This window comes from Cervus elaphus, chromosome 33 (genome assembly GCF_910594005.1).
Source record: "Cervus elaphus chromosome 33, mCerEla1.1, whole genome shotgun sequence".
Classification (NCBI taxonomy): Eukaryota; Metazoa; Chordata; class Mammalia; order Artiodactyla; family Cervidae; genus Cervus; species Cervus elaphus.
In genome coordinates, this window is record NC_057847.1 from 49,047,562 (window position 1) to 49,061,809 (window position 14,248).

The 14,248-nt window shown below is 41.3% G+C and overlaps 1 protein-coding gene and 1 long non-coding RNA gene across 10 annotated transcripts in view; one reads left to right on the forward strand and one right to left on the reverse strand.

Moving 5' to 3' along the window:
* LOC122688674 overlaps nt 1-14,248 on the forward strand; it is a 129,650-nt gene that overhangs the window by 114,407 nt on the left and 995 nt on the right. For both annotated transcript variants that reach the window (XR_006339539.1, XR_006339540.1), the window contains exon 3: nt 2,776-2,922. This is a non-coding gene — a long non-coding RNA (uncharacterized LOC122688674). The remainder of the gene's footprint in view (nt 1-2,775; nt 2,923-14,248) is intronic.
* LYPD6B (LY6/PLAUR domain containing 6B) overlaps nt 1-14,248 on the reverse strand; it is a 234,418-nt gene that overhangs the window by 5,919 nt on the left and 214,251 nt on the right. For 7 of the 8 annotated variants that reach the window (XM_043894846.1, XM_043894845.1, XM_043894842.1 and 4 more), the window contains 3 exons: nt 8,105-8,257; nt 5,322-5,420; nt 1,263-1,393 (listed from right to left, as the gene is read on the reverse strand). In XM_043894846.1, coding sequence (XP_043750781.1) covers nt 1,263-1,393; nt 5,322-5,420; nt 8,105-8,219 — 345 coding nt within the window. In that variant the 5' untranslated portion in view covers nt 8,220-8,257. Of the gene's footprint in view, nt 1-1,262; nt 1,394-5,321; nt 5,421-8,104; nt 8,258-10,403; nt 10,429-14,248 lie in introns of those variants that run through there. The other variant, XM_043894847.1, reaches the window with a different exon arrangement.

Below are 14,248 nucleotides of genomic sequence, written 5' to 3' on the forward strand. Positions count from 1 at the left end.
CTTACCAAAAAAATATTGATGCCCAGAACCTCACGCTGAAGTTCTGTTTCAGTTGGTCTGAGTCTGCCCACCCCTACCCCACCCCCTGCTGCTGCTGCTGCTAAGTCACTTCAGTCGTGTCTGACTCTGTGCGACCCCATGGACTGCAGCCCACCAGGCTCCTCCGTCCATGGGATTTTCCAGGCAAGAGTACTGGAGTGGGTTGCCATTGCCTTCTCTGCCTACGCCCGCTACTAGAGCCTATAAAAAGCTCCTCAGGAGATTCCCCTGTGTAGCCAGAGCTAAAAGCCACTAGTGGTCAGCACACGAACTTATCTACAAAACAGAAACAGAGTCACAGGCATAGAAAACAGACTAATGGGTGCCAAGGGGGTAGGAGAAGGAAGGATTGGGAATTTGGGATAGATGCAAACTGGATAAATGAGAAGGTCCCACTGTGTAGTACAGGGCACTCTATTCAGTATCCTGTGATAAACCATAATAGAAAAGAATATGACAAAGTATAACTGAATCACTTTGTTCTACAGCAGAAATTAATACAATGTTGTAAATCAACTATACTAAAATAACATTTTTTTTAAAAAAGCCACTGGTGTCAGGACCATTTTATGTATGTATAGGCTAAACTGAATTCTAAGATCTCATGAGATTAATATACTGTTAAGTAATTTTTTTCTCAAACATTTAAGGATTCCAGACATATAAGAGAGTCAAATGCTCATTTAAAATGGTAGAATGAGAAAACTGAAGCTACCAGTTGATCTAAAATGTTACCTGCAGTTAATCATAATAAGCTGGGACTAATTTTTCAGACTCTCACTTCATCTAAGCAGAGGCAGTGAGACAAGGTTTTCTTTGTAAAAGGTGTCACCATTTTCCTCTTTGCACCTTCTCTGTGTAGCATTCTTGGTGATTTCTGGCCGTAAACAAAATACATAAGTTGGGCTCTGTAGCACTGGTCATCCTTTCATGCAGGGATGGTTTACTCTTGGAATTCCAGTGCTGACTTCAGGCTACTCACCCGAAGTCCGAGGTCAAGACCCTAGGGTCTCTGGAGTCTGAGAATTGTCATTCATTTTTAGCAATGATACTGTTTGATGGACAGAAAGTCTTCACCTTCTTTCATCCCCACTGTATCAGTGTAAGGAAGCCTCTCAAAGTATACACCTTTGACATATTATTTATCCATCCTGCCTCTATATACAGCCAACCATCACCATCAAGAAACCTTAGGACAATAACTTTACACACACACTCCTTACCGTGTGTTCAGAATCTCGGCTGTGGTGGCAGCCAACAAAATGACATTCACTTCTGGAGGCACACTTTTTGGTGATGGATGTACTTCTTCCATGACTGGTAAAGTGATGTACTGTTAAACAGTACTGTGTATCTAGGCAAGGGGAAAAAAAAAAAAAAGAAACTTTGACCAATCACTTCAGAAATGACTAAAATTCGGGACAATCCTTAAGTTTCTAGGCCAGAGATTTAATGGCAGTGAGCTCAAGTTTCTGGGTGGTTTTTCTGAATAGGTACTAGCTTCTGAAGTATGTGTATTTTTAAGATGAATATAAATGGGCAGTTATCCTCTGGTGCAAGGTACAGCTGAGAAAAAATTGAACAAGTCTTTCATCAAAACTCCAGGTCTGCTCATTTCATAGGAAAGTGTCAGTATCTTTCTCTCTCCCTCTGAAGCACATGTTCTGTAACTCTAAAATAAAATGAAAACTATAAATGTAAAAATGAAGTGGGCCACAGCCCTTCCTGTTGCATTGTTTCTTTATATACTAAGAGGCCATGTGGCAAACTGGAGTGAAAGCAGGTGCTTCAACTTATGTGCCAAGGCACTTTCCTTCCTCATCAAGTTCTTCAGGCCCTAATCCTCCCAACGTGTTTGATTTTTCCCCAAAGTATTTCTGTATTTTCTCCTCCTCTTTAGCTCTCTCTTACCTCCTCTGTCCTCCTCTGCTTGGCTAGTTCATTTTCATACAAAGTTACCTTTAACCATTCACATTTTATTACTTAAAAGAGTTCTCTCAAGAAAGCGATTTCACTCACTATTCTGGGACATTCTACTTTAGTTCTGTGCCTCTTATTTTAGATAGCTCAGGCCAATGAAACGCTTCTTAGTTTACTGAGAAGGGACTAAAGCAGCAGTTGCCAAAAAGTAGGGGCAGGGAGGAGGAAAACTCAACTAAAGTTGAGAAGACAGGACTTAGAGAGCTGCCTCTGTCACAAGAACAAGCCATGTGACAGCCTTTGAGCTCATTTTCTTTTTAGCAAAAGGGTGAGTGCACTGGCATTTGGGTAGACTTGTAAGCTTTCATGTTAGCAACAGGAAATGCACATTAAGTGTGTACCACCAGTCAGGCACTCCTCTAATATGCATTCACTCATTCAGTCCTCACAATAAGCCTTAGGAATATCCTCATTTCACGGATAAAACACTGAGGCTCACATGGGTAGAAAGTGATGGAAGGTGAGATTCTCGTGGAGGTGGTTTTCCAGGGTTTGTGCCTCTCTGTATCCTCAGCATTGAGCTGAGCATCAGCAGAGCACCTCTACAAGAGCAGCGGACTGGGACTCGGGAGGGGAGAGAACCACTCCATGTGCTGAAAGGCATTCCAATTTGTACTCCAGACAAAGAATCGAAAACCGGTAGGTGCATGTGTTCATGGAGTCTGTCACACAGGCTAAAGCAGCCCTACAAAGTCAGAGTAAGAACCGGGGTGAACAAAACAAGAAGTGTCATTCTTGTCATATTTTGTTACCTAGAGACTGTGTTTTAACACCACTGGCTGATGGCAGAAGCAGAGCTATAAAGTGAAAAGGAAACCTGAGATGACAAAGAACAACAGCCACAGGCCTGTTTGTCCCAAGAAATGGTTGACTCTCACTCCCCTTGATAACGACAAGCGAAAGGTAAGCAGTTACAGCCTCAGAACTCCAGATGATTATTGTTTGGGGGGCTTGGCTGGTGTACAGTCACACACGCTGGAATGCAGGGTCATCTCATGTCCAACTCTCTATGAGTCAGGTTTTCAGGGTGGATGGGGAAGACCCCAATCTCCCCTCCCTGACATTTTCTTGGAGGCAGAAAACTGCAGCATCCTTCTTTTGCTCCCATGTTTCAACAGAGATGAAGTTCTAAAACCCAGAAATGCCCATGCAAGTTCCCTTAAAAGTGGCTTTGATTAATGAAGTACAAATTGGAACATGTACAGAACTAGTAGAAACAGCATTTTATCGTTGTTCTATCACTCAGTCATGTCCGACTCTTTGCGACCCCATGAACTGCAGCACACCCAATCTTCCAGAGTTGGCTCAAATTCATGTCCATTGAGTCAGTGATGCTATCTAACCAGCTCATCCTTGGTTGCTCCCTTCTCCTCTTGAACAGCATTTGGTAAAATTCAAAAGAATGGGTGATAGTCACAAAGAGGCTGGACATCAATGCCCCAATCTACTGCTGTTCCAAACCCTCCCCCCCTCCCCCAATTCTTGGGGAAATTTAAAGCAAATAGTTAAAGAATTTTACCAGCCCTCTCACACAAGCTAATAAAGACAGGCATCTGCCTACCTCACAAACATTGAAATAAACATCTGTGAAAATGTAGAAACAAATCCCCAAAAGAATACATGCATTCAAAAGCACAATTCAGTCATGCACTCTTGAGAGCTGTAAGAGAACATTAAGAAAAAAATATCTTCATAATTATTCTTGAAAAGAAGTAGTGAACAATTCTGTCCATGTAAATGTCATAGTCATCTGTCTAATTTAGAGCATAAGATTTTCAGGCCTATAGAGGTCTCCAGTGTTACGATCAATTGGTTCCACCCATTGGCATCATCAAGGGCTTCCCAGGTAGCTCAGTGGTAAAGAACCCACCCGCCAATGCAGGAGATGAAAGAGTTCAATCCTGGGGTGGGGAAGATCCCCTGGAGGCTGGCACAGCAACCCACTCCAGTATTCTTGCCTGGAGAACCCCATGGCCAGAGGAGCCTGGTGGGCTGCAGTCCATGGGGTCACAAAGAGTCAGACACGATTGAGCACAAGCACACTCACAACCCACTGGCATTATCTGGAAGAGGCAGGGCTATTCCACTGCCATAATGTGATACAGAAATTTCCAAAAGATTCATAGAAATAGAAGATCAAAGCTGGTAATTGCTAAGCCTGGAAGAGTTTGTTGGCCTTTCACATCTGAAAACCTTAAAAAAAAAAAAAACAGTGCATCCTAAAATACATACAGAACTATAAGGAAATCAGGCTAAGTAGAGGTTTTCAATTCTATCAGCACATCCTGTCTGCTTTGCATCCAAGTTTGTATTAAGTCATTCAACTTCTCACCCCCTATATTCTTAACATTATTAGTCTAAGACCATCTTCTGCTGCCCGAAAAGATAATGAAAGAGCCCACTTGGTGACCCCTTCTTCTCTTATCCCCAACCATTCATTCTGCACACAGAAGCCAGAGCAATATTTTACAATATACCTAGCATCTTGTACTCTATAGCTTCAACACCCAACACATTTCCAATGAAATCTAAACTTCTTACCAAAACAAAGAAGATCGTGCATGTCCCAGTCCTTATCTCCATCAAATCCTTTCTCCCCCTTCCACTAAGCCTCACCAGCCAGCCTTCCTGTTCACTGAAGCAGCCAAATGCACTTGCTGTTCCTCTTACTGGCATGTTTTTCCTATAGCTCTCCACAGAGCTGATTTGTTCTGGTCATTTGAGTCTTAGTGCAAATGTATATTCCTCAGAGATTTCCTGACTACATAGTCAAAGGCATCCACTCATTCTGTCAATATTTACCAAGTGCCTAATATGGTCCAGGTACTGGATTACACACTGGGATCTACAAGACAACTAAACAAACTAAAAAGATGCTCAAACGTTTGTCAAGTAAATGAATGAGTCACTTAAGCATCAGTGTATCTCAAGAGGACAGAAACCTTCTTTTGCTTTAGCCAGTAAGTAGGACTTTTCTAGAGGTATCATTAAACATTTCTGACATTCTTAGAATGCCTTAGTCAACATTGTGGTCTATTTGTTCTCGCTGGTAAATATTAATTAAGAAATTCTTACTCAAAGCACACACAACTACAAACTGAGGCTATGCCATCAGTTTCCATGTACTCTCAGATTAGTCTGATGTCTGGATAGTCTTGTCAAACGTTCTCTGATTTCTGTAGAACATCACCGGCCTGCTGATTTACTAATCTCATCACATAAGATGCCTTTGCTCAGAGCCAGTTGAGAGAGATCTAAATGAGGTCTGGTCACAAAAAGAGTTCCAAACTCAGCACACTTACTTTGCGGGCACCATTTATCTTCTGCCCATCGATTGCAGTTATAATTATCCCCTGCATTTTCACAGGTAAAACACTTGAAGCTGTTTGGAAATGGTGTAGCTTTAAAAAAAAAAAATGCAAAGGGAAACAATATAGTTAAATATTTCAAACATCAGATATGGCATAAAGTTAGAAACTTTTACTAGAGCAAATAAAATTTACAAGTCATTATCCTTACAATTTCTATCAAGCTGGGCTTAACTGCCAGACTTTGGGGCATTTTCTTTATCCCCTTTTCTTTGAATATTTCATCTATGAATACACACTACAGAGTAGTGCAGATGATTCCAAGAGCCACTTTGAAATCTCCATGGTATTGTTCTATTACAATCTCCATGGTATTGTTCCATTACAATTTGGGAATAAGTGAAGGCTGAGTGGATGGGCAAAGATGGTGGTAGCATTGGGACCAATACTTTGATATATTATTGGCCCTGAAAAGAACTGGAGTCATTGACCTGAGTTTGAATTCCGCCCTTTTGACTAAGAAGTAATTTATTATTATTACCTAAAGATCCCTCCCCATGACTTGCAGAGGTATAATAAAAGTTAAACAGGAGATTGTATGAAAAATCTCTCTTAGGATCCCTGGCATATCAAACCACATTGGTTTCCATCCCTATGTACTTGCTTTACAGCTAGGCTTAACTTCAAACAAGTAATTTCACTTGATATGTCAATTATCCCTACATTAGACATCAACCAGGAATGTAACATTTAATATAAGGATGATAGTAATTCTCAGGCCCTTATGCTCAGGCAAGAGTGTTATAGAAACAAGAATTATGAGCTGCTGGCAGTCTGGAATGACAACAACTAGTATGTTCTTTTTGTCTTTATGCTTTCTTTTTTCTATCTTGTATCTTGTTATTTTGATGGGCAAGAAGTCAAAAGGATAAATTTGACATTTCTCTATACACTGGAGTGTAAAGCCCTGTGTGAAACATTTAAGTCTCCTGTTTTTGAAGAGTGAAATAAAGATCAAGGTAACCCAAACCATCCTAGTAACCTGACCCCAAGTTGGGATGATAATTAAAAAGCAGTGGGTATTTCACATACAGAGGAGGGTATTATTGATGCGTAAACCAAGAGCAAACTATCAAAAGCTAAAACTCAGAGGACACGTACCACAAATACATTTCAGTTTTGCCTATGCATAAAAGTGAATTAAATAATGAAATCCATTTCACCTACTAATTCAGTACAGTTTTAAAAATACTCAAACTCATTGCTGGTAGGTGAATAGTTAATGTAAAACTTAGCACTACCTTTTTGATTTAGTAATTCCTAAGATCTGTTCTAAGGTCATTAGCCAATGGAAAATGCATTTTAAAAGATTTTCAGTGAAGCATTAACATTTAGTTTGTTTATGATTGTGTGTGTGAGCTGTATGAATGAAAACACTTTTTAATGTAAGACATTAAGATACTTTCAAAATCATGGAAATGTATTCAAAATACAATGTAAAGGAATAAAAGCTACTAAAAGCTGCGAAATTAAATCTGTGTGATCTCAGTATATCACATATTTAAAAACATATACAGAGAAAAAGCAACAGAAGGACATGCAGTTGAAAATCCTCACATCATCTCATGTCAGCCCTCCATATGTCCTTCTGCAGACCATGTAGTACTATTTACCATTGAAAAAAATCCACATATAAGTGAACCCAGGCAGTTCAAAGCCATGTTGGTCAAGGGTCAACTGTATGCCAAAATGTAAAGAAGAGCTCACTCTGAATCTTGGGATTATGAATAAATTTTCTTCTTCTACACATTTACCAGTCTTTTTTGGAATTTTCTATAATAATCAAGTATTAATTTTATATCTTTAATAATTTGCTCATCACAAAGTTATATCAGGCTTAAAAGGTTAAAAATTTGTTAATAATTTAGATTTTATGAAAATGATGTCTATGCTAAGCCATCAAGCTATCAAGTATACAATCGCTACCAATTTAGAAATTTGTAATAAATGGTAGTTCAAGGTGTGTGGTGTGTATATGTCTATGGCTATGTAGTACATATATGTGTACACACCTACTTACTAATGACTGAATGTCCTAAATAACAAAACACAAAGTGCAGAATGGTAACCATACAGGAGTATGAACACTCCTCATGGAGGAGTATAAAGACAGTGGTTCCCAAACCTGACTGTGTAACTAAAAAGAAGAGAGGAAAAAGAGAAAGAATTCCACATCCACCCTCCTGACTGCTGAATCTCTGGAGAAGAAACCCAGGAATATGTAATTTTAAAGGCTTTTGTTGTAATTCTGATACCCTTCCAGGTTTGTGAACCACTGGCATTCACATTTCTGAAACTATTTTTATCTATCACACATTCTCTATAAGGGATATCAGAGAAGTTTTACTTGTCTGAAGAGAGAGAAAAGAGGGGAGATTTTATACATAATTTATGCAGAATCTTCCTACAGTCAAAATCCTTCTCCAAGAGATCAGCAAAGAACACTGAATTTCCCCTGCTGAGCCATTCTTAGGGACAGTGTTCAGAAAATTATTTTAAACATGAACCCTTTTAAGACTTCAGTAGGAAGCCAAACCATCTTAAAGAAATGGAGAAAATTTGTCACCATGTGTTACCCTTACCCACGGAAGTAATGAAGACTTTCCAATTTATGCTCGATATAAACCAAATGTTCCAGAATCAGCAGTTACTACAGGGAGACAGATTTTAGTTATTCTGATCCTATGTCATGGACAATGGTGACAACCACTACTTACGATCAAGAGGAGGCCGCACGTTATAGAAGTTGATGTTCTTGGCAAACACCCGGTTTTCGGAGAAGATAAAGGTCTGGACCACAGCTACAGTGAGGGCATGGCAGAGGAGCAGCATTCTGACCCCAGGTGTGGGGAAGTCCAACACTCATATACCTGTGGTGAAAAGAGGCGAGTTGAGTTTATCTGCGTTTTATACATCACTGTTCTGTGTACTTAGTTGTTCAGTCGTGTCTGACTCTTTGCGATCCCATGGACTGTAGCCTGCCAGGCTCCTCTGCCCATGGGGATTCTCCAGGCAAGAAGAATACAGAATGGGTTGCCATGCCGTCCTCCAGGGGAGGATCTTCCCAACCTAGGGATCAAACCCGGGTCTCCCACATTGCAGGCAATTCTTTACCAGCTGAGCCATCAGGGAAGCCCATGAGGAGTGTTTGGCTTCTCTTTGAAAAAGCTTGATTATTTAAACCTACTCAACCATCTACTTGTTCTACAGAGCCAGCACCTGTGACTTAAATGCACTCTTCCCTGTCAGGTGAAAGCTAAGCCGTTGCTACCTTCTACCGGGCAGGCTCTGCAGGACACCTGGTGGCTTAGGTCCCAAGAGATGGAGCAGCAGTACTGGCCTGCCTGCACCCCATTCCATCACTGCTCAGCCAGAGCCGGCTGGGTGACTTTGTGCTAAGTCACCTGATCTTTTAACAATCGCAGTTTGGTTCAACGGGTTGCTCCACTGAAGTTGCTGAACCACCTCTCTGAAATTCCAGTCCCTGAGTCAATACTTAACGCTTGATGAATTTTGCAATTCTTTCAGAACTTGGAAGACACAATAAAAGCTGGAACAGTAGGGAGGACCGTGAGTAAAAGGGCAACCAGTTTGAGAAACAAAGTCTCTACTGGTCCCAGAGCACACAGACGCTGAGAAGAGAAATGAGAGTCACTGTGAAAGGCTGTCCCCACCTGTATCCTGTCTCACCGGGAGCAAGGGGAGTGGCCAGGAGGTTCTCAAGGGAATCGAGTAACAGTTGTTTGAAAACCACACACATAATGTTAGTTCTGGCCCACAGACACTGCTCATTGCTTTCAGCCAGTTAAAGTTGTCAGGGCCAAAACCCAGGGAAAGTGGTATGCACACAGCACTCGGTTAGGTGTTTCATCATAAGCCCACAGATCCTACCCTCTTGAAGCAGACCTTCTAGTAAGGAAACCTTCAGGAGAGATGCTCAGAGCCTGAAACATCACCACCAACAGGTTCTCTTTCACAAGGGGAAGGCGTGGGCAGCAGAAAAAGGAAGTCATTTGGAGTCCAAAGACTTTGGTTCAGGTGCTGGCTCTGCCATTTATTAGCGGCCTGACCCTGGGCAAGCTCTTTAGACTCTATTAACCTCAATTTCCTCATCTGTAAAGTGGTTTAATAACACCCACCCTGCCCACACCCTGGGTCATTGTGACCATCCAATAGAGGCTTGGGTAGGATCACATAGAACTGCGTGCATAAGAGCACGTGTAATACAAGTTCTGTGAAAATGGTGGAATCTTAGAGTTCAAAGACAATGGCTGAACCTGTCTTCTTGCTGATTCAATAGGTCTCAGTGGGTTTAGGGAATCTTCTAAAGGAAAAAAAAATAATGATCTCCACATGTTTAAGCATAATCCCTGACATGGATATTTTCCCTGCAGCTAAGATTAAGAATGCATAATTTCAAGGGATTTTATGCCATCTCTGAGTATACTGGTTTTGCATAAGGGGTTAATAATGCCTACCTATAAGCTGAACATTAGACAAAATGTACCCATGACATCATACCATCCCTACAGCTGGCCTCAGCCTCTGAGAGAAGTCCCTAAGGAAGGACTCAGGGTGAAAAAACTTGGCAAGTTTCACAAAACAATAATGCTAAACACTGTACACTGCATCTCAGCTCAGTCCAAAATTTGTATGGTGATATACAAATATGTATCTCATTCTGCCCTTGTTTATTTTAGAAATCACAATTGACATTTCACAGATACTAGGTTTCCAAATCCTATTGCTATGATACTAGGTTTCCAAATCCTATTGTTATGCTCTTTCTTAAAAAGATGAACATTTAACCAACTCTATAATTCCTTATAAACAAGTGGCTATATTGACACAAACTCCGCTTCTTCTATTTCTTTCTCTGAGTTGGACTATTCCATATCCATTATAAATCTGTAGCCAAGTAATGGGTACTCTCTTTGTTACACTAGTGGAGACCCTCTGAGTAGGGGAGACTAATCCCTCTTTCAGAAACATGACTGTGTTCTAACAGCAACTCACAAGTGCTCTTGTAAATGTGGTGGTGGTGGTGGTGTAGTCACTCAGTCGTGTCTGACTCTTTGTGACCCATGGACTGGGGCCCCTCAGGCTCCTCTGTCCATGGGATTCTCCAGGCAAGAATACTGGAGTGGGTTGCCATTTCCTTCTCCAAGGGATCTTCCGACCCAGGGATCAAATCTATGTCTCCTGCACTGGCAGGCAGATTCTTTACCACTGAGCCACCTGGGAAGCCCCTGTAATATAGAGAGAATGCATAAGATCACAGCGTTCATATTATCTATATCCAAGTCCCGTTTGCATCACTAAGTGACAACTATGGGACTTGAGACGAGTTGCTTGTTTCCCAAGCCTCAGCGTCCCCATCTCCAGAGCAGGCATAATGACAGTCCCTACTTCACAGTATGGACGTGAGGGCTGAGTGACATCATGCATAGAAAGAACTCAGCCAGTGCTGGGCACACGTCAAAACTGTATTCACTGAGCACTTTCTATTCAGTGGTAAAGAGCATTAGCTCAAGTACCTGCCTTCAAACCTACCATCTGTATGGCACCTAACACAAGTTCTTCAACCTCTCTGTACCATAATTTTTGCATCTATAAAGTGGGAATAATAATAATACCTACCTCATACAGGTATACAAATTTGTTAATACATATCTATCTATCTCATTACTTATGTGCTCAGCATTTTGCTAATTCTGAAGCATTTACTATTATGAATAAATCACCAAGTACTTTGGAATCACAAGTAAGAACCCTTAATTTTCCTCACGTAATCTCAGACAAAAGCCCATCCATTCAAAACACCACCATTACTGACACCTAGTACGTAACAGACATTTTCATCACTGGATCCCCAGCAAGTCTTTACTGTCTGGCAGTTTGCATTTTAGAGGGAGAAGACAGGCAGTACATATGGAAAAGGCCATAATTTCTGACAACTGTAAATTCTGTGGAGGGAACATGATAAGGTGATATGTCAGTGGACAGGAAGAACTGCTTAACATATATGGTGAGCCCAGTACATCTGAGTAGGTGACATTTATGCAGGTGAATTAAATGTTGATAAGAACACGTCCAAGCAAAAAATCAAGGGAAAAGAAACCAAGTCCTTAGATCAGAAGAAGGGTGCCTCACTGGGGGAACTCAGAAAGCAGCTAGTGTGACCAGAGCATGCAGAGATGGGGGAACAGACAAAGCCAGAGTTGGTGAGGCCAGACTACACAGGCACTTCCAGGCCATGGCAAGGATCTCAGATCCAGCAGAATCAAGAAACTGTTCTGTTTTAGATTATCTAGTTTTGAAAACTACTCTCAAGAAAGCTTTGTCTCTGGAAAGTAGTAATTGGTCCAGAATGCCTAGTCCTATTTCTAGCTCCGGGAAGAGAGGAATACAAATAACAGTGAACACAGAGGAAGGAAGAATTCAGATACACCTAAAAGGTTCTTCTGGATGACATCACACATGATATGATGGCTCATAGAAGACTTAAAAACAACGGAAGGAACAACAAACCTAAGAATTAGATTTGTGTTGTGGTTTCTCCTTTCCTGGAAACAGCGCTGTAGAGAATATAGTCTCATTACTAGCATATAACTGAGGACAAGGTGGGGGTTCAGGGGCAATATGTGCAAAGATCCTAGCACACAGCCTGGAACACAGCATACCCTCAAAACATGTCCATGCAGCTTCTTCTAGCACAAAAGTTGATAATGGTGGAAAATTAGGCCACAAGAATATTGCTTCGATATACTAGCTGGAGTTAAAACAGCATACTCTTATTCTATCAAGATCCTCTAAAACTGCAAGGGTTTTACCTGTCAAATGAGGGAAGCACCAAATAACAATATCTCATATTTTCCAGAGCATGTTTTATAATCTGTACTACATACTGCTTTTCCCATAGCACCTATATTTATCTCTTTTTCAGTGTATAGGTTTGTGTTAACATGACTGTTTTATTTTTCACAACCCAAAGACATTAGGATAATGAAAAAGCAAATGACTAAATTATAGTATCTGAAAGTAGTTTCACATTTGGAATCATTTCATGTAGTCTCTGAACTAAAATTTATCTGCTGAGGCTTTGCTGAGTAAGCTCTTGTTGCAATCTTTCTTGCAGAACAAGGTTATAGCAGAGTTTGTATTCTGCTCCAGAAAGGGAAAAGAAATTTTTAATACAAGCTAGACTATACCAGTCTGTTACTTTCTCTAGGACTATCACACAGAGCAGAGTTCTTCATGTGGGAGAGGAGGACCTGTGAGGAGCTTAAGGTTGTTTGCAATATGATGTCGGTATATAATTTCCCCCTGGGATAAGACCTACACATAATGGTTAACAACAACTGCTCTCTGACTTAGGATACAGATATTATAATTCAGCTTCTGGTAACTTAGATGTTTTCTTACTCTGACACTAACAAAGCCTCACATAGACATTAGGTACCTGGTCCACACTCTCAAACCCACAGGTGGCTCAAAACATCCCCACCCCACCAACCTCCAACAGAGCTCATCACCATCATCCATCTTTCTCAGATAGAAGACCTTGTCAGAAACCCCTCACCTCTGGAGCTGGACTTTATTTTAGGAGTCCTCTCTTTGGAAAGTATATTCATTCTTGTTCCAGAATGCAGTGTGCTTCCTTGCCAAGAGAAGGGATTTCTGCAAGGCACATCTGTAGGGTTATAGCAGGGACAGGCAACTCTCAGGCACTCGGGGAATGGCAGGTAGCCAGATGTGTAAATTTAGGAAACTCCGTGTGAGACTGGCCCACTACTGCCGGGAGTAATGGACGTACATGGCTCGTGGTCCAGAAGCATGACCATCTCCTAGGTCCCAGCCATGGTCATCATCCCACCCTATATGCAACATTTTAAAGCTTCCCTGGGGTACGTGCAGGCCTCAGGAATGGCACACCCTTGACCTCAAGCTCTTCTGATATAGGAACAGGACCTCCCTCACTTTTATATCCCCTAGGTCCACACTCAGCACATAGTAGATATTCAATAGACATGTTTTGGAACAGAATGAACATCATTAGCTATGACCTATTATAAGGAGCACCTTTCTTAGCAAGTAAGACAAAAACTATGGGCAATAAGGAGCTGGCAGGGCATCCAAAGATGATAAAGACATGATGGGATCAAAAGGAGATTTGAAGCCCAAGACCAAGCAGAGGTGGTAAACACCAGCACAGCTTATACAACTGCTAACAATAAGTCAGCAAGCGCCAGGCCAACCTCCACTGCCAATAAAACAAATACAATAGATAATTTAAGGGGAGCAGCTCTCCTAAGTCCAACATGCCTATCAACACCCGCATTCACACCTTCCTGCAAGCATCACTTATCTGCACTAAGACACTTTAATGGCAAACCTAATGGGCCTGCCTTTCCTTGTAAAAAGAATAGAAGGCAAAGAGAAAATGCAACATGAGTGCTATTTTACTCACAGTGGAAAAGATGAAAACACTCCTCAGAAAAGGAGAAATTTGCCAGGAAACTTTACAGTCTATCACAAGGGTAGTACTACTTGTTTCCAGCTATTAAGAGAGTTTGACCAACGGCGATATTCTGGTTCCCAAGAAATTTGGCAAGACGATTCATGGGCTATATAGGCTGAGACTCTGCTCCAGTTGTCTTCCTTGAGGGGACCTGACCTGGGCAATGAAAGCCTGGCTCCTGCGGCTCAGAGTTGACCCTCTCTGACAGATTCTCTGTTTCCAGTACCTGGATCATTCTTCCCTGCCCCGGCCCCACCCAATTTTAAATATTAATTTTAAAGATATTTAATTTAGCATTTCGATGTGCCTGAAGCAAAATACAAGAGAGAATTTTAGCTTA